This window comes from Loxodonta africana, chromosome 26 (assembly GCF_030014295.1).
Source record: "Loxodonta africana isolate mLoxAfr1 chromosome 26, mLoxAfr1.hap2, whole genome shotgun sequence".
NCBI classification, from domain to species: domain Eukaryota; kingdom Metazoa; phylum Chordata; class Mammalia; order Proboscidea; family Elephantidae; genus Loxodonta; species Loxodonta africana.
Genome location: NC_087367.1, coordinates 42,403,479 through 42,422,155, shown reverse-complemented (window position 1 = coordinate 42,422,155; position 18,677 = coordinate 42,403,479). Strand labels below are relative to the sequence as shown.

The 18,677-nt window shown below is 40.6% G+C and overlaps 2 protein-coding genes across 8 annotated transcripts in view; one reads left to right on the top strand and one right to left on the bottom strand.

Annotated features, from left to right (window-relative positions):
* Positions 1–18,677, top strand: part of PPP2R3A (protein phosphatase 2 regulatory subunit B''alpha) — a 281,968-nt gene that overhangs the window by 237,880 nt on the left and 25,411 nt on the right. For all 4 annotated transcript variants that reach the window (XM_064277286.1, XM_064277285.1, XM_003419984.4 and 1 more), the window contains 3 exons: positions 5,703–5,878; positions 8,696–8,814; positions 9,624–9,730. In XM_064277286.1, coding sequence (XP_064133356.1) covers positions 5,703–5,878; positions 8,696–8,814; positions 9,624–9,730 — 402 coding nt within the window. The remainder of the gene's footprint in view (positions 1–5,702; positions 5,879–8,695; positions 8,815–9,623; positions 9,731–18,677) is intronic.
* The window catches only part of MSL2 (MSL complex subunit 2), an 89,246-nt gene continuing 70,641 nt past the window's right edge, over positions 73–18,677 (bottom strand). For 2 of the 4 annotated variants that reach the window (XR_010319490.1, XR_010319492.1), the window contains 2 exons: positions 16,034–18,677; positions 73–12,987 (listed from right to left, as the gene is read on the bottom strand). The exon at positions 16,034–18,677 is cut by the window's right edge and continues 30,393 nt beyond it. The gene's annotated coding sequence lies outside the window, so the exon portion shown is untranslated. The other 2 variants (XR_010319491.1, XM_003419983.4) reach the window with 2 other exon arrangements.

Genomic DNA, 18,677 nt, shown 5'->3' with positions numbered 1-18,677 from the left:
ACAAGATTGGTATGTTGAGCCTTTACTACACCTGGTCCTAGCAGGAGTATATGTGGAAGGCATCTTTGGGTAAATTTTTTTTTTTTTTTTTTTTATTGTGGATAGGCGTTTGCAAATCTTTTGGTGCATTCTTTATGCCCTTTTTCCAGGTTTTTATCACTTTCTGCTTCTATCATCATTGTCGTCTGTCTAGGTGTCGTCTTTGACAGCTATCTTGTTCACCTTTGTTATGTCTGAGGATGCTAGCCTAGTGCCTGTGAAGGTAGTAGGAGCTAAAATATGTATACTGAATATGCAAAGGAATATACATTCAGTTACTCCATATGCAATAATGGAGTTTCCTATAACTTTCTTCTTGAATAGCTTATAGGAGTTTATATCAGGGGTGGGAAATCTCCAGTCCAGAACTTAGTTTCATCCAGCCTGAGGACAAGGGCAAGAGGTAATCTTGTTTATGTCTATAATTGTACAAATACAATTTGTCGTTAATGTAATTGTGCTTTGAAAAATAAAGATTAGTGGTAAATATAGCAAAAATTGAACACCAGTTCTCTCTGGGTAGTTATTACTTCTGTGTGCCTTTTCTGTTTTCTAATTTTGCTACAAAGAAGTCATTACTTTTAGACTCAGGGAAAAAGTTACTTTTGGAAAAGGGGAAAAAACTGAAAACCTGCACTAGAAGACACTTTAGAGAGTTCTAGTGCTTCCAATAAGAAAATAGCATCTGAACATATCCTACATGTGTTTTACCATCCATCCAGACCCTGCTTTTATTTTTGAAGACAAGTAACTATCTACTAAGGCAGCCTGTTTTCATTTTCAAGTGCTAAACCTAAAAGCATCTTATATACATTGATCCCTCTTAGGCTCATACTCACCAAATTGTATGTGATTCATCTATCACATGGCACTCTTTCAGATCCTTAAAGGCAGCTATCGTGTGTCTTGGACAGGTCCTGAGGCAGTGTATCTGTCTCTTCTTTGCAGTCTAGTTTTCTGTCTCTTGCGGGCCCATACAAAGAACTGGAGTGTGTGCTTTAGCTTTATTTATTGTATAGACTCTTATCTTAGTGTTCCTAATTTATATTTCTTAATGAAGTAAGTTGCCTTTACTTCAGTTCTATTAGGCCCTTGTCAGAATCAAGAATTACTATCTCCTGATTGACCTGATTTTGGTTCCCTTAAGATAAGCAATAAGGAGCCCTGGTGGTGCAATAGTTAATGCGCTCAACTGCTAACCGAAAGATTAGCAGTTCAAACCCACCAGCCACTCCACAGGAGAAAAGACCTGATGATCTGCTCCCCCAAAATTACAGCCTAGGAAATCCTATGGGGCAGTTCTCCTGTGTCCTAGAGGGTTGCTATAAGTTGGAATTGACTCAGTGGCATATAACAGCAACAACAAAGATAAGCAATAAGAAATTTCAGGACACAAAGAGACTTTAGACACCAGTCAAAAGACATTCTACTGCCCCTTTTTTTCACTACTTAAAACACCTAGTACTAGAAAATAATGATAAAATTGTATTACAACCAGCTATTACCACCTTTATTGGGGGGGGGGTGGAACAAACTCAGGATTTTTCCCACAATCAGTAATTGTTTTAAAGTGGGGCGGTATTCTGCCCCTTTTATAACTCTCAGAGTAGTTACGGTATGAATAGACCTCACCACAGCCAAACTGTATTATTTCATGTTCATTGGATCCAGTGCATGTCTCTCTCTCTTCTTTAATGGTAACATTAAACATTAAGTACAATTTTCAAATATATTTCTCAAAAGAACTTTGTAAGTATTACATGTTCATTTTGTTGCAATGTAAAATTTATCTTTCTGAGAATAGGTGCACACAGATCCTAGTGTGACTTACTTGAAAGAAGCTTACAGTCACAAATTAGTTATTTTCACCTTTCTTTATCCAAAAAAGGTTTTTAATAATCATTAAATGTGTGGTTATTCTTAATATGGCTTCATGTCTACATTTGGGAATTTGAGTAAGGGTCTCCGAGGACCTTCTCTTGAGAAGATTTTCTTTGCCATGAATCAGTGGCTCTTAATAGAAAAATATTGTTTTCTGTTATCAGTTAATGCTGTGTCATATTCTGTGATTAATAGATAATATGGCTGTAGATGCTACTTTAAGTGACAGTGGTATATGATAAAGTGTCCATAATAGGCTTCTGGGTAAAGATAGCAAGTTTACCACACAGTACTTTTGATCTCTCTTGAAACCCCACTGAAATGCCAGTAAAGGGATTTTGTTTTAAAGAAATAAACCCACACTAACAAAGGGAATAGAAGAAATAACAGTAACAAAAGTTAGGAAACCGAAAAGCAGATAAACTTAGCAGACTACCTAAATCCAGGAGAGGAGAAAACCAAGAAGCAACCAGACATTCCTAGAAAAACCCTAAAACACTTGGTAGTTATGGTACCAGGAACATTGGAAGTAGGGAGGGGGTAAAAAAAAGGTAGGACCAAAAAAACAAGAGATTTTATTGAAAGTCTATTTAAGGAAGCAGCTGATCTCTAGACAATCTTGTCCAACATGGCCAAACCTGATGCTTTATTCCCTGGAAATATAAAATAGAGGACCTCTGAACTGGGAAGCCCCAGGCATGGTTGAAAGCCTGGGTACCATAGCAAATAATAGAATGATTAAATTATCATATGCTTACTGAATGCTGAGATGCCCAGTCTTTATTCCTCACTCAGCTACAGAATGCTGGCAACCTGTCCTGAATCTCGTGGCAGAAAGCTGAAACATCCTTTTCTGGGGAATCAGTCCAGCCCAAGGATAAAGACCTGAAGATTTGACATTGGGTCATCCCCAAGAAAAGAACCCAGCCAGATGACTTTACAATAAAGCCCAGCGTCAACAAACTTATAAATCAGAACGTCCAATCAGATTTTTAGCATCTACTCTTAAATATGAGTAGAGGACAAAGGATCACCTGACACCTGAGTAAAGTAACTTGGATGAAACAGAGACTTGTAGGGAAAACTGTAAACCACAAAAAAGATACTATTTTAATATCTTCAGAGAGATAAGAGAAGAAATTACATTTATAGAACATAAACAGGATGGTACTTGTTAAAGAACAAAAAAAAGGAAATTCAGGGAACCAGAAAAGATCTCTGGGGAATCAAAACTATGATAGCAGAAATAAAAAAAACAATGTTTAGAAGATAAAGCTAAGTAAGCCTCCCAGAAAGAACAACAAAAAAGATGAAGCACTAGAAAATAAAGACATGAAAATTAAAGAACCAGTCCAAAAAGTCCAACATCACTGAAAATTGACATACGAAGCAAACCACATATGTAATTTTAAAATTTAGTCACATTAAAAAAGTAAAAAGAACAGATAAAGTTTAATTGTATATCTTTTTTAACTCATTATATCAACATGTAATCAATAAAAACACTGATGAGATGTTTTACATTCTTTTTATGTACTAAGTCTTCAAAATCAGTTGTGTATTTTGCACTTAGAACACATCTCAACTTGGACTCACCACATTCCAAATGCTGAATAGCCATATGTAACTAAACCGAAAACCAAACCTGTTACCATCGAGTTGATCTCGACTCATAGCAACCCTATAGGACAGAGTAGAACTGCCCCATAGGGTTTCCAAGGAGCAGCTGGTGGATTCAAACTGCAGACCTTTTGGTTAGCAGCCGTAGCTCTTACCCACTGCATCACCGGGGCTCCCTATTAGACCACACAGATATGAATAACAGGGGTTCCAAAAAGAACGAACAGAAAGGGGAACGGGGAAGAAAATAAGAAAGCTTCCAAATTTGAAAGAGCTCTCAGAAAGACCAACAAAATAGATGAAATAGAACTAGACCAAGGCATTTCTTTATGAAATTTCAAAACACCAGGGACTCAGAGAAAGCTCTACAGGCGTCAGAGAAGGGGGGGGGGGGGAGGTTATCTTCAAAGGATCAGTAACAAAAATGGCTTTAGACTTTTCAACAACAATGGACAGATAGAAGAGAATGGATCAGTGCCTTTAAAATTCTGAAGGAAAAGCTCTACCAGCGTATAGTTTTATAAGTAGTCAAAATACCAACCAAGTTAGAGGTCAGAAAAAAGTCATTTTCAAATATCCAATATCTAAAAAAATTTACCAATCAGAGTGGTGTCTGGGGTTTTAAACACTAGCAAGCGGCCATCTAAGATGCATCAATTGGCCTCAACCCACCTGGAGCAAGGAAGAATGAAGAACACCAACGACACAAGGTAACTATGAGCCTAAGAGACAAAAAGGACCACATAAGCCAGAAACTACATCAGCCCGAGACCAGAAGAACTGGATGGTGCCCGGCAACAACCGATGGCTGCCCTGACAGGGAACACAACAGAGAACCCCTGAGGGAGCAGGAGAGCAGTGGGACGCAGACCCCAAATTCTCATAAAAAGACCAGACTTAATGGTCAGACTGGGACTAGAAAGACCCCAGAGGTCATGGTCTCCAGACTTTCTGTTAGCCCAAGATAGGAACCATTCCTGGGGCCAACTCTTCAGACAGGGATTGGACTAGAATATGGGATGGAAAAGATACTGGTGAAGAACGGGCTTCTTGGATCAAGTAGACACGTGAGACTGTGTTGGCATCTCCTGTCTGGAGGGGAGATGAGAGGGCAGAGGGGGCCAGAAGCTGCCTGAATGGACACGAGGAGAGAGAGTGGAGGGAAGGAAAGCGCTGTCTCATTAGGCGGAGGGCAATTAGGAGTGTATAGCAAGGTGTGTATAAACTTTTGTGTGAGAGACTGACTCGATTTGTAAACTTTCACTTAAAGCACAATAAAAATTAGTTAAAATTTTTTTACCTACCATGCTCCCTTTTCCAGAAAGCAGCTTGAGGATGTGCTACACCAAAAAATGAGGGAAATGTACGATAAAAGAAACAGAAGCTAGGTGAAAGGAATTCCTAGGATGAAACTGTGAACCGGGCCTACAGATCGACTAGTCCAGATTAGAGCAGGTCAGAAGGAACCAAGAAAGACAGCATCAAGATCCAATTAATAGAATACTTGATGGAACTGATTGTGAATTTAGACAACTGGCAGAGAGTTTGGGGTTGAATTAGTAACAAGAACACAGAAAATGAAACAGATAAAAGAAAAATGTAAAGTCACAAACTCTAAATGTTGAGCGATTTAACTTTATTAAGAGGATGGGAGGACACATAGTTAAGATAGGAAGTAGTAGTTAAAAGAGCTAAAACCTCATCTCATGGTGTGAAATTAATACAGAATTCCTAAAACAAACACAACAAAGGAGCAATACAAGCACATTATCTGAAAATAAACCCACTGCCTTCGAGTCGATTCCGACCCTGGTGGCGTAGTGCTTAAGTGCTACAGCTGCTAACCAAAAGGTCTGTAGTTTGAATCCGCCAGGCGCTCCTTGGAAACTCTATGGGGCAGCTCTACTCTGTCCTATAGGGTCGCTATGAGTCTATCTAAAAATATGAAGGCAAAAACCAAAATAGTCAAGTGTTGAAAGTGGTTGGTTCTGAGGAAGGAGAAATAAGGAAAGAGGGATCCACCATTTCTTCTAAAACTATGTTTCTCTAAGTCTAACATACGCATGTGTAACTTTATTTAAAAAGAAATGTGGGCAACAAGAAATCTGGGTGAGTGCAGGACTCTTCCCAGGCCCATGCTAATGAGTGCCCTTATCTCCCAGCATTGAGTATTGGTTCCGGTGCATGGACGTGGACGGGGATGGTGTACTCTCCATGTACGAGCTAGAGTACTTCTACGAGGAGCAGTGCGAGCGGATGGAAGCCATGGGCATCGAACCCCTGCCGTTCCATGATTTGCTTTGCCAGATGCTTGACCTGGTGAAGCCAGCCAGTGATGGTGAGACTGTGTAATGGGGCATTTGCACTGTTCACCTGTGTTACAGAGTGGGGCACATAACCCCAGATTGTCCTAAATTATTTTAACTTTCTGGAGTCTTCTCCACAGGCTTCCTAAGTACAAAAGTGTTTAAAGTTTCACCTTTACTGTTTAGTGTAGAACCAGTGATTGATGGCAGATCCACTACATGCATACCTCGTTTTATTGCACTTCGCAGATACTGAGGTTTTTTTACAAATTGAAGGTTTGTGACAACCCTGCATCCAGGAGGTCTATCGGTGTCATTTGTCCAAAAGCATGTGCTCATTTTGTGTCTCTGTGTCACATTGTGGTAATTCTCGCAATATTTCAAATGTTTTCATTATTATGTATCTGTTACGGCAATCTGTGATCAGTGTTCTTTCATGTTACTATTGTACTTGCTTTGGGGCGCCACAAAATGCACCCATATGAGACGACAAATTTAATCAATAAATGTGCGTGTTCTGACTGTCCCACTGACTGCTGTTCCCCCTCTCCCTCCTCGGTCCTCCCTATTCCCTGAGACGTGACAATATTGAAATTAGGCCAGTTAATAACCCTACAGTGACCTCTAAGTGTTCAAGTGAAAGAAAGAGCCACATGTCTCTCAATTTAAATCATAAGCTAGAAATGATTAAGCTTAGTGAGGAAGGCATGTCGAAAGCCAAGATAGGCCAAAAACAAGGCTTCTTGCGCCAAACAGCGGAGTTGTGAATGCAAAGGAAAAGTTCTTGAAGGAAATGAAAAGTGGTACTCCAGGGAACACACGAGTGATAAGGAAGTGAAACAGCCTTATTGCTGATACAGAGACAGTTTTAGTGGTTTGGATGGAAGATCAAACCAGCCACAGCATTCTCTGAAACCAAAGCCTCATGCAGAGCACGGCCCTGCTTCTCTTCAATTCTGTGAAGGCTGAGCAAGGTGAGGAAGCTGCAGAAGAAAAGTGGAAGCCAGCAGAGGTTGGCTCATGAAGCTTAAGGAAAGAATCCATCTCCATGACATAAAGGCGCAGGGTAGAGCAGCAGGTGCGGATGTAGCAGCTGCAGCAGGTCGTCCAGAGGATCCAGCTGAGAGAACTGATGACGGTGGCCACACTCAACAGGAAGTTCTCAGTGGAGATGAAGCGGCCTTATACTGGAAGAAGATGCCACCTAGGACTTCCATAGCTAGAGAGGGGAAGTCAGTGCCTGGCTTCAGAGCTTCAAAGTTCAGGCTGACTCTCTGCTTAGGGGCTAGTGCAGCAGGTGACTTTGAGTTGGAGCCAGTGCTCATTTACCATTCTGAAAATCCTAGGACCCTTAAGAATTATGCTAAATCTGCTCTGCCTGTGCTTTATAAATGGAACAACAAGGCCTGGATGACATCACATCTGTCTACAGCATGGTTTCCTGAATATTTTAAACCCACTATTGAGAACTACTGTGCAGAAAAAAAGATTCCTTTCAAAATAATACTGCTCATTGACAATGCACCTGGTCACCCAAGAGCTCTGATGGAGATGTACAAGGAGATTAGTGTTGTTTTTATGCGTGCTAATACAACATCCATTCTGCAGCCTATGGATCACGTCTTACTATTTAAGAAATACATTTTGTAAGTCTATAGCCGCCATAGATAGTGATTGCTCTGATGGATCTGGGCAAAGTAAATTGAAAACTTTCTGGAAAGGATTCACCATTCTAGATGCCATTAAGAACATTCGTGATTCATGGGAGGAGGTCAAAGTATCACCGTTAACAGGAATTTGGAAGAAGTTGATTCCAACCCTCGTGGATGACTTTGAGGGGTTCAAAACTTCAGTGGAGGAAGTAACTGCAGATGTGGTAGAAGTAGCAAGAGAACTAGAATTAGAAGTGGAGCCTGAAGATGTGACTGAATTGCTACAGTCTCATGATAAAACTTCAGCTGATGAGGAGTTGCTTCGTATGGATGAGCAAAGAAACGGTTTCTTAAGATGCTATGAACATTGTTGAAATGACAACAAAAGATTTAGAATATGACTTAAACTTAGTTGATAAAGCAGCAGCAGGGTTTAAGAGGATTGACTCCAATTTTGAAAGAAGTTCCACTGTGGGTAAATCGCATGCTACAGAGAAATCTTTCATGAAAGGAAGAGTCAGTGGATGCAGCAAACTTCGTTGTCTTGTTTTAAGAAATTGCCACAGCCACCCCAGCCTTCGGCAACCACCACCCTGATAAGTCAGCAGTCATCAGCAAAAAGATTGCAGCTTGCTGAAGGGTGAGATGATGGTTAGCATTTTTTAGCAATAAAGTATTTTTAATTATGGTATATACTTTTTTTTTTTAGACATAATGCTATTACTTAAAAGAGTATAGTATAACGTAAATTTTATATGCACTGGGAAACCAAAAAATTCATGTGACTCGCTTTATTGTGATATTCATTTTAATTGCAGTGCTATGGAAACAAACCCACAATATCTCTGAGATATGCCTGTATAAGAAATGGGACTTTTCCATAGAGAGAAATAGCAGATTACTAGTTCCTATGGGCTTGGGGGAGAGGGGAGTGGGAAGTGACTGATAAATGAGTACAGGGTTTAATCCTGAGGTAATGGAAATATTCTGGATCTAGATGGTGTGATGATTATACAGCTTTGAATTGTACATTTTAAAATGGTTGGAACAATGAACTTTGTTATATGAATTTGACCTCAATAAGAAAAAACAAAAGGGATTTTCCTGATAGAACTGATAGATCTTTTAAACTTCAGTGAAATTTTTGTTTCTTGCCAAAACAGCTCTTGGTGTTTTGTTTTCTTTGTTTTTATGCAGGCAAAATAACTCTCCATGATCTGAAGAGATGCAGAATGGCTCACATCTTTTATGACACTTTCTTTAATCTGGAGAAATACTTAGACCACGAACAGAGAGATCCCTTTGCAGTTCAGAAGGTACCAGTATAGTTTCAACTTCATTTGAGGGCTCAGTATCGGCCCTGTGCTACATATAATGACGGTCTCTGCATGCTGCAATCTCAGTATTTAAAGAGGTGATCTGCAGGTATAGGTCACCTGTATCTGCCTCAGAACTTCCCACTGCGTGAATTGTATGGCCAGTGTACTTATATACACATTAGAAACTAGTTACCAAAAAAAAAAAAACCTTTTTTTTTAAATTGCTCTAAAAAACAGCCTATTAAATACATCGTTCTGAAAATATTTTGTCTTTTTAAAGTAATTTTTAAAAATGTATCAATAAGCACAGCTATATTAGAAACTATATTGGGCTTGATTTACTTATACCATTCATTTCTGGATGCCGTGGTGAAAACAAAACCAAACAAACAAAAAACTCCGGAAAAGATATCACAGACGACATGCTGTCTCAGCTGGCTTTTAAAGAAAACATAAAAATATGCCAGAGGAAGGGGTGGTACGTTTTAGTTGGGCATGTACAAACCACAGGTCACTCCAGACAGCTGCTGTGCAAAATGCTAGGGAGAGGGGCTGAATAAAGGTTTCTGATTACAAGGCTAAAGAATCTAGACCTAAAGAATCTAGCTACTGAACACTGAGTTACAAATTTGGGATCTGAGGTGTAGAAAATCACTGTGGGAGAGTTACCTTAGCTCCTTTTTTAACATGTTGAAATGAAACATTTTCATACAGTTTTTTCAGAGGTACACAGCAGTATTTGTGATGACCTATCTCCAGTTGTTTGTCTTATTTTTGTTTCCTGTGGCTGTCTTCTTTCCAATCAGGATGTTGAGAATGATGGGCCTGAGCCCTCCGACTGGGACAGGTTTGCTGCTGAGGAATACGAGACTCTTGTCGCAGAGGAGTCTGCCCAAGCACAGTTCCAAGAAGGGTGAGTGTGTCTCTCTGTGTCTTATAGAACTTTTTGTTAAGAAGAATGCCCACATCAGGAATATTAAAGCTAGCTTAAAAAATCCAGCTAGCAATCCCTTTGTTTTTACCAATTTTGAATGTCATAAAAATAAGAGTAATCTAACCAACTTCAGTTAAATGAGTATTTTTGCCAGCAGTCAGCTCTTCCCTTTTTCACTAATTTCCTAAGAAAGTCTTCTCATGTCCCATTTCCTTAACTGAATCACACCTTTCACTGGCAGCCAGGATCACTGAGTAGTCACACTACTGTTACAGTGACATCCGTAAACCCTGTAGATACAGGTGCAGGCTAATGGAACTGAAGCTCCTTTAAATAATGGATATGACCATAGTTAAAACATATTTCTCATATATGATTTTGTACATTCAGTCCTGAACAGTAAATAACCTTAACATAGAATTTATAATATTCGAGACATAATTCCATAAAGAGACCATGGTAAGAATTTAATTTTCCAAGAATTGCACTACTTGAAACGTTTCAGCAATTTTGTCATTTGCTGGCTCTTCCCATCAGCCGCTAGCAACTCCTTAACAAGTCTTCTAATTCTCCATTAGTCATTGTTTCTCTAAGGCCTTCAGTTAATCTTTATTATTAATGTAATACATTTTCTGAATAGGCAGTCCATTTCAATGGTATAGTATTAAAGGACACAAAAGAATAAACAGTAAAAATTTCCCTACTCTCCAGTTCTCCTCCCCAGAAGTAATCAGTGCAACCACTTTCTTTGTACCCTTCCAAAGACTAAATAAATATAAAAGGAGAGTGTGTATGCATGTATACACACAGTAGCATGCTGTGTTCACTGTTTAGCACCTTACTTTTTCTACCGTTTATATTGGAAATAATTCCACAGACATATTTAATGAATTTTCCCATTTTTACAGCTATTTACAGCATAATATCCCACTGCATAGTTGTACCATTATTTTATAATCCTTTTTTTAATATGTCAATATTAGAAATACAGTGTTGCAATGAATAATCTTGTATATTTGTCATCTTATTACATATTTAGATTTGTAAATAAATTGCTAATATACAACAAACAGAATTCTCAAGCTATGTGTTTGAGGACTGTTTACAAAGACAGGGGAGGGTTTTTAGAGAAAACAACAAGAAATGATGCAGACTGCCAGAACTAGCAATGGTGAAGAGCTTTTTTGATCCGTAGGCCTAAAGAGACAAAAGGACGAAACTGTCACCAGAGTCCAAAGAAAATAGCTATATGGAGAGGGTCACCTGACAGGACTTGTGATCTTCTTCTGTAAAGGGATCTAGCTGAGAGGGACCTGGTGGAATATATAGCCAACTTCATTTTCTATGTCCTTCAATATCCTGCTGGTGCCTCCCATTGGCTTCCAACCGGAAACCAAAAGACAAGGGAGCCCATCACTGTGGTCTATTCATTTCAGCCTCCTGGGCACAGGCCAGGTGCAGAGTAGATCTGGACGGATAAAAAGAAAATATCTGGCCCAACAGATAATGTCAAATAGTTCTCCACAGAGATGGTACTCTTTCATACCTCTGCTATTAAGTCTTTAGTATCTTTTTTGAGAATGTCAAGGAAGCCATCACCAAAACACTTCCTTTAATTTGGAGATTTCTTTAATCTGCTTATTCACAAAACTCAGGTCTCATTTTTATGTCAGCAACCTGGGAGCTCTTAAAATTATATATCATTGATTATCTTAAGCCTCACTGCATCAAAAGATGGGCAAGTGGAGTCACAAGTATGATTTAAAGCTTTTTTTGTCATTGAGCTCCCAGAGTAGGAATTAGAGTGAGTTTACTGATGTGTAACTAAAATTGGGATATAGAGAGAAGGAAGAAAATATATGTGTAATTTTCATCAGCAGAGTTTCAACAGATGCCCTTTAAAGCTGATAAATCAAGTTAGAGGTTTAAAAATATTAAGATAAACAATGGAAAAACTAAAACCAGGTTATATTCTCTTTCAATTAGAAAATAAGTACACAAAATAAAAACAGGCCACATAGCTTAAACTAAGGTTGACAAGGCAAAAGCAAATTTTTTTTTTTTTATTGTGCAATAGGTGAAGGTTTACAGCTCATGTTAATTTCTCCTTCAAAAATCTGTACACATACTGTTTTATGACATTGGTTGCAATTCCCACAATGTGACAGCACACTCCCCATTTCCACTCCCTGTTCCCTGCATCCACTTCCTGACCCTTCCTGCCTTCCTGTCTTGCTTTTGGGCAGGAGTTGCCTGTTTGCTGCTAGTATATTTGATTGAATTAAGAAGCACATTCCTCATATGTGTTACTGTTTGTTTTATAGGCCTATCGAATTTTTGTCTGAAAAATGGGCTTTGGGAGTGGTTTCAGTTCTGAGTTAGCAGAGTATCTCTGGGCCATAGTCTTGGAGGAATGCAAATATTTTTAAATCAATAAATGTAAATGGAATAAATTCATGTATTCAAAGAAAAAGATTTCATTGTGGAACAAAAAAAACACACACACAAAGGCTGAAGATCCCAAAAAAGCTGTCCTGATAACATCAAACTTTGAAGTGAAAACTCCAAAAAACAAATAAAAGGAGAAACTGTAACTTACTAACTGAATTAGTAGACTGTTCCCTAAAAATGAATAAAATCTTTGTGGTTTATGTCTATAGAACATTTACAAAATATGTTATTAGGCCACAAACAAGGCTTCAGTAGATTTCCAAAGAGTAGCAATAATATAGACCAGCTTCTGATTTCAAGGAGATAGACTGAAATATGCTATAGTTTTCAGTCTCTCACACCATATGAAAATAAGAAATTCAAGGCATTACTTAAAGTAAGAAAAACTTATACAGTGAATCGCTGGGCTTTTGTTGGAACTTACGGGAAAGGTATTTTCTTTCTCTGGACTCAACACTATTAAGCGATCATCTTGCTACCACATACGAAAAACATGCTCCAGAGTGAAAGCAACACAAAGAAAAGCGTATCTAAGAGGTAAAGTCCTACTTTTATAATTTTGAGCTCTATATGACAATAATTTCCTTTTTGCTTATGCCTTTTTTATGGGTTCAGATTGAAGAGGGAATCAGCAACTTAGTTTCTATACATAAGCATGCAGAAGATAATTGCTACAGATAACATTACATATAATAATACCTGTATTTGACTCAAACCAAGAACAAGAGGAAGATCAGAAGAAGAAGCATCCACGTAGGTCAACCCTTGTATGCCCATCCTTATCCCTAAAAGAAAGGTAAAAGTCATGAATGTGGGAAGCTTGGAGCAGAAAAAGCCCCACCATTGAAATATCAGCACCCCAGCAGTATGGTCCACCCATCCCCTCATTTTCATTGAAAACGGTAGGGAGTAACAGCACTGGCACCCCTCCTGACTTCTCCTATGTAGACAGTGCAAATAGGCAGCCGTCATTTCTCAACCACAGAGAAAATTGGACAAATAACAAGCGTGACGGTTAAGATTTAGTGTCAGCTTGGCTGGGCCATGATTCTCAGTGTTTTGGCAGCCGTATAATGTTGTGATCACTTCCCTGTTGAGATTTGATACGAGGTCACCCCCATGATGGGATCTGCTATGAGTTGGTACCAGTGGGGGTGGGGCCTGTGGTGGCTCACTGCCCCCCTTAGCCTTCATCTCTCCTCCTTCCACTGCCTAGCTCTTTCTTCTCTCCTTGCTGGGGTTTTTGCTTCTTCTGGATCCTGCAGCTGGCTCCTGTTCGTCTGCTCTCCAGTTCCTGAGAATTGAGCTAGCAGCTTACCTGCAGTCTTGTGTACTGATCTTGGGATTCGTCGATCTTCATAGCCTGTGAGCAATAGCCCTGCTCTCCAGCCTGCCAATCTTGGGTTCTCCAGCCTCTACAGCTATGTAAATTAGGAGAACTCTCTTCTCTGACCCATGGACTTGGGACATTACAGCCTTTACAACCGTCTGAGCCATTTTCTTAATATAAATCTCTCTATATTTTATATTTATATGCTTTACTGGTTTTCGTCTCTAGAGAACCCAGCCTAAGATATTTAGTGCTCAGAGTGGCTCCAGAAAAACAGGATCGTAAGGATGCATTTTCTAAATTGATTCTAAAGTCTGGTTAGCCTTAAAGATGTTGATGACTCTGCTTCCAGTAGTAAAGAGGGCATTGCTTATCCATGGCGTGAGGTGGCAATTCAAATACACAAAATATCACCACCAATAGATCAGGTATTGGTGAAAGATGAGGTTCTGGGTGGTTGCATGTATCTTTCTACAATTTTGTCATAATGAGAAGTATAAGGAAGCTGGATGGTTGGTCCTACTTTCTCTAGACAAACTGGTGAAAGAAAGAGATGAGCTTAGGGCTTCAGAGTCAACGCTCAAGTACCTCATAAATGACCTCAGATTTTCCACTTGTGCCTTGAAAGAAAGCCTTACTTCGTGTAGCAACAGAGCTGATATTGCCAAAAACTAAACCCAGAGTCTTATTTTAAGAGTGGCTGAATTACAACACCAACTTAACTGCCAAAATTGAGAGTTTTCTGCAGTTAAAGTAAGTGCATGGATTGGGAAGAATTGGGGTTGAAACCTGGGATGGGAACATATGGGCAGATAATCAGGAAGCTGGAGACACTGAGCCCCTAAATTCCACTGAATCACTCCTGCCAACAGAACCATTAGCCCCTCCACTCCCATCTAATGAGATTAACCCAGCTGCATCTAAAGCGCCTTTGAGTCAGTGCCTAGGACATCGCCTCAGTCAGATGCTTTACAAGGCAATGCTGAATGTTCTCAAAACATCCCTGCCACCAATTTTGGCTTCTAGACCTAAGTCCCAAAAAGTGCAGTACAAAGTGTAACCCAGGAGGAGGTACACTACACTCCAAAAGAACTGCTTGACTTTTCTAATATGTACAAACAGAAACTTGGGGAATATGTGTGGGAATGGCTAGTAAGGGTGTAGGATGATGGTGAAAAGAACATAAAGATGGATCGGTCTAAGTTTACTGACAGCACACAGATTCTTCATTCAGTGTTTCAGCTCAAGAAGTTAGGAAAGGATCTAATAGTTTATTTGATTGGGTTGCTGAAGCATGGATTACACAGTGGCCTACATTAAATCAAGTTGAAGTACCAGATCTGCCTGGGTATACTGTAGAAGAAGGTATCCAAAGGCTTAGGGAAATTGGCATGCTAGAGTGGATTTATCAGGTTAGACCCACAGACCCACACATGGAGTGCTCAGAGGACACAATTTTTACCACAACAGTGAGGAACAAATTTGTGAAGGGAGTCCCGGCATCCTTGAAACTGCTGTGATTACTATTTTATGTAAGTCCGGTTTGACAGTGGGAACTGCCCTAACTAAATAAAGACACCTGACTACAGTGGAGCTGATTGGGCCCCATGGAGGGAGGAGCCAAGTGGCGGCACTCAATTGACAAAGACAAGGTGGGTGTGGTTACTATAGTGAACAGCAGAGTCAAAGCAGTAATCAGAATAGTCTGACTCCTATGGACTTAAGACGTTGGCTACTTAGTCATGGTGTCCATAGGAGTGAGATAGATAAGAAATCTACTAAATATTTACTTGATCTGATCTGTACAAACATGAATTTTAAGTCAAGTGAACAGCAGCCTAACTCAAATCTCCAAAATAGACGGTCACGGCCTCTCAGTCAGTTCCCAGACCCGAGTGAGTTTACAGACTCACAACCCCTTTTTTGAGGGGGAGGCCATGTCCCCTTGAGAAGGGATTGCAATACACTGCCAAAAACTTAAACTTTTAATATTTCTCCCAGCTGTCCCCAAAGGGTTCTATGACCTTTTACAAGAATGTTCATTGGGAAAAAGGAAATAATCCTTTTTTAGGGATTATTTCAGGGATCACTGGATACTGGCTCTGAACTGACACTAATTCCAGGAGACCCAAAACATCACTGTGGCCCACCAGTCAGAGTACAGGCATATGGAGGTCAGGTTATTAATGGAGTCTTAGCTCATGTCAGTACGTCCAGTGGGTCCCTGAACCCATCCTATAGTGATTTCCCCAATTCCAGAATACATAATTGAAATAATTACTCGGCAGCTGGCAGAACCCCCACATTGAATCCCTGACAAATGCAGAAGGATTTTGTGGTAGGAAAAGCCAAGTGTAAGCCATTAGAACTGCCCCTACCTAGGAAAATAGTAAACCAAAAGTAGTACCACATTCCTAGAGGGATTGCAGATATTACTGCCACCATCAAGGACTTGAAGGATGCAGGGGTGGTGATTCCCACCACATCCCCATTCAACTTGCCTATTTGGCCAGTGCAAAAACAGATGGATCTTGGAGAATGACAGCAGATTATCAAAGTTAACCAGGTAGTGACTCCAATTGCAGCTGCTGTTCCAGATATAGTCTTGTTGCTTCAGCAAATTCATACATCTCCGGGTACCTGATGTGCAACTGTTGAGCAGCCTAATGCCTTTTCTCCATACCTGTTTCAGAGGACCATCAGAAACAGTTTGCCTTTCACTGGCAAGGCCAGTAATACACCTTCAGTGGCCTACCTCAGGGCTACATCAACTCTCCAGCCCTATATCATAATTTAGTTTGCAGGGACCTTGATCGTCTTTCTCTTCCACAAGACATCACACTGGTCCATTACATTGATGACATTATGATGATTGGACCTAGTAAGGAAGTTTCAATGACTCTGGACTTAAGGGTAAAACATCTGTGTGCTAGTGAGAAGGAAATTAATTCCACAAAAATTCAAGCACCTTACACCTCTGTGAAACTTCTAGGGGTCCAATTGTGTGGAGCATGTCTAGATATTCCTTCTAAAGTGAAGGAAAAGTTATTGCATCTGGCCCCTTCCACAACTAAAAAGGAGGCACAACACCTAGTGGGCCTCTTTGGATTTTGGAGGCAACATATTCCTCATTTGGGTGTGCTACTCCAGCCTGTTTGGCAAGTGACTCCAAAAGCTGCTAGTTTTGAACGGGGCCCAGAATAAGAGAAGGCTCTGCTACAGGTTCAGGCTGCCATGCAAGCTGCTCTGCCATTTAAGCCATATGATCCAGCTGATCCAGTGGTGCTCGAAGTGTCCGTGGCAGATAGAGATGCTGTTTGGTGTCTTTGGCAGGCCCCTCTTGGTGAATCACAGCTCAAAACTCTTAGGATTTTGGAGCAAAGCCCTGCCATCCTCTACAGATAACCACTGTCCTTTTGAGAAACAGTTTTTTGGCTTGTTACTGGGCCATAATAGAGACTAAACTCTTAACTATGGGAAACCAAATTACCACGCGGCATGAGCTGCCCATCATGAACTGAGTGTTGTCTGACCCACAGAGTCATAAAGTTGGATGTGCATAGCAGCACTCCATCATTAAAGGGAAGTGGTATATACAAGATCGGGTCCCAGCAGGACCTGAAGGCACAAGTTGCATGAGGAAGTGGCCACATGCCCATGGTCTCCACTCCTGTCACCTTACTTTCCATCTCCTGTCTGCACCTGTGACCTCATGGGGAGTTCCACATGATCAGTTGACTGAAGAAGAGAAAACTCCTGCCTGGTTTACAGATAGTTCTGCACAATATGCAGACACCACTCAAAAGTGGACAGTGGCAGCGCTACAGCCCCTTTCTGGGACCTCCCCGAAGGACAGTGTTGAAGGGAACTCCTCCTGATAAGCAGAACTTCAAGTGGTGCACCTGGTTCTTCACTTCGCTTGGAAGGAGAAATGGCCAGATGTGCAACTGTATACTGATTGATGGGCTGTGGCCAGTGGTTTGGCTGGATGGTCAGGGAATTGGAAGGAACATGGTTGGAAAATTGGAGACAAGGCTTTATGGGGAAGAGGTATGTGGATAAACCTCTATGAATGGGTCAAAGAAGTGAAGATATTTGTGTCTCATATGAATGCTTACCAAAGGGTGGCCTCAGCAGAGGAGGATTTTAAACAGTCAGGTGGAGAGGATGACATATTTTGTGGAAGCCACTCATCCTCTCTCCCCATATATTCCTGTTGTTGCTCAATGGACTCATGAACACAGTAGCCATGGTGGCAGGGATGGAGGTTATGCATGGGCCCAGCAGCCTGGTGGCAAATTGATTACACTGGACAACTTGCATCATGGAAACGGCAGCATTTTGTTCTTCCTGGAATAGATACTTACTCTGGATATGGATTTACCTTTCCTGCACATAATGCTTCTGCCAAAACTACCATCTGTGGACTTACAGAATGCCTTATCCACCATCATGGTTTCCCACACAGCATTGACTTGGATCAAGGGACTCACTTCACAGCAAATGAAGTGTGGCAGTGGGCCCGTGCTCACAGAATTCACTGGTCTTACCATGATCCCCATCATCCCAAAGCACCTGGCTTGATAGAACAATGTAATGGCCTCCTAAAGACACAATTAGGGCACCAGTGAGGAGGCAATACTTTGCAGCATTGGGGCTGTATATGCTCTAAACTAGCATCCAGTGTATGGTGCTGTATCTCCCATAGTCAGGATTCATAATCCAGGAATCAAGGGGTGGAAATGGGAGTGGCACCACTATTACCCCTAGTGACCCACTAGCAAGATTTTCATTCCTGTCCCTGTGACCTTATGCTCTTGAGGTCTTAATTCCAAAGGGAGGAATGCTCCCATCTGGAGACACATCACTGATTCCATTAAACTGGAAGTTAAGAATGCCACCTGGCTACCTTGGGCTCCTTATGCCTCTGGATCAACAGGCAAAGAAGGGAGTTACCATATTGGTTGGTATAATTGATCCTGATTACCAAGAGGAAATCAGATTGATATTACATAATGGAGGTAGAGTATGTCTAGAATGCAGGAGATCCTTTAGGGTGTCTCTTAGTACTACCATGCCCTATGATTAAAGTCAGTGGAAAACTACAGCAACCCAATTCTGATATGACTACTAATGTCCCAGACC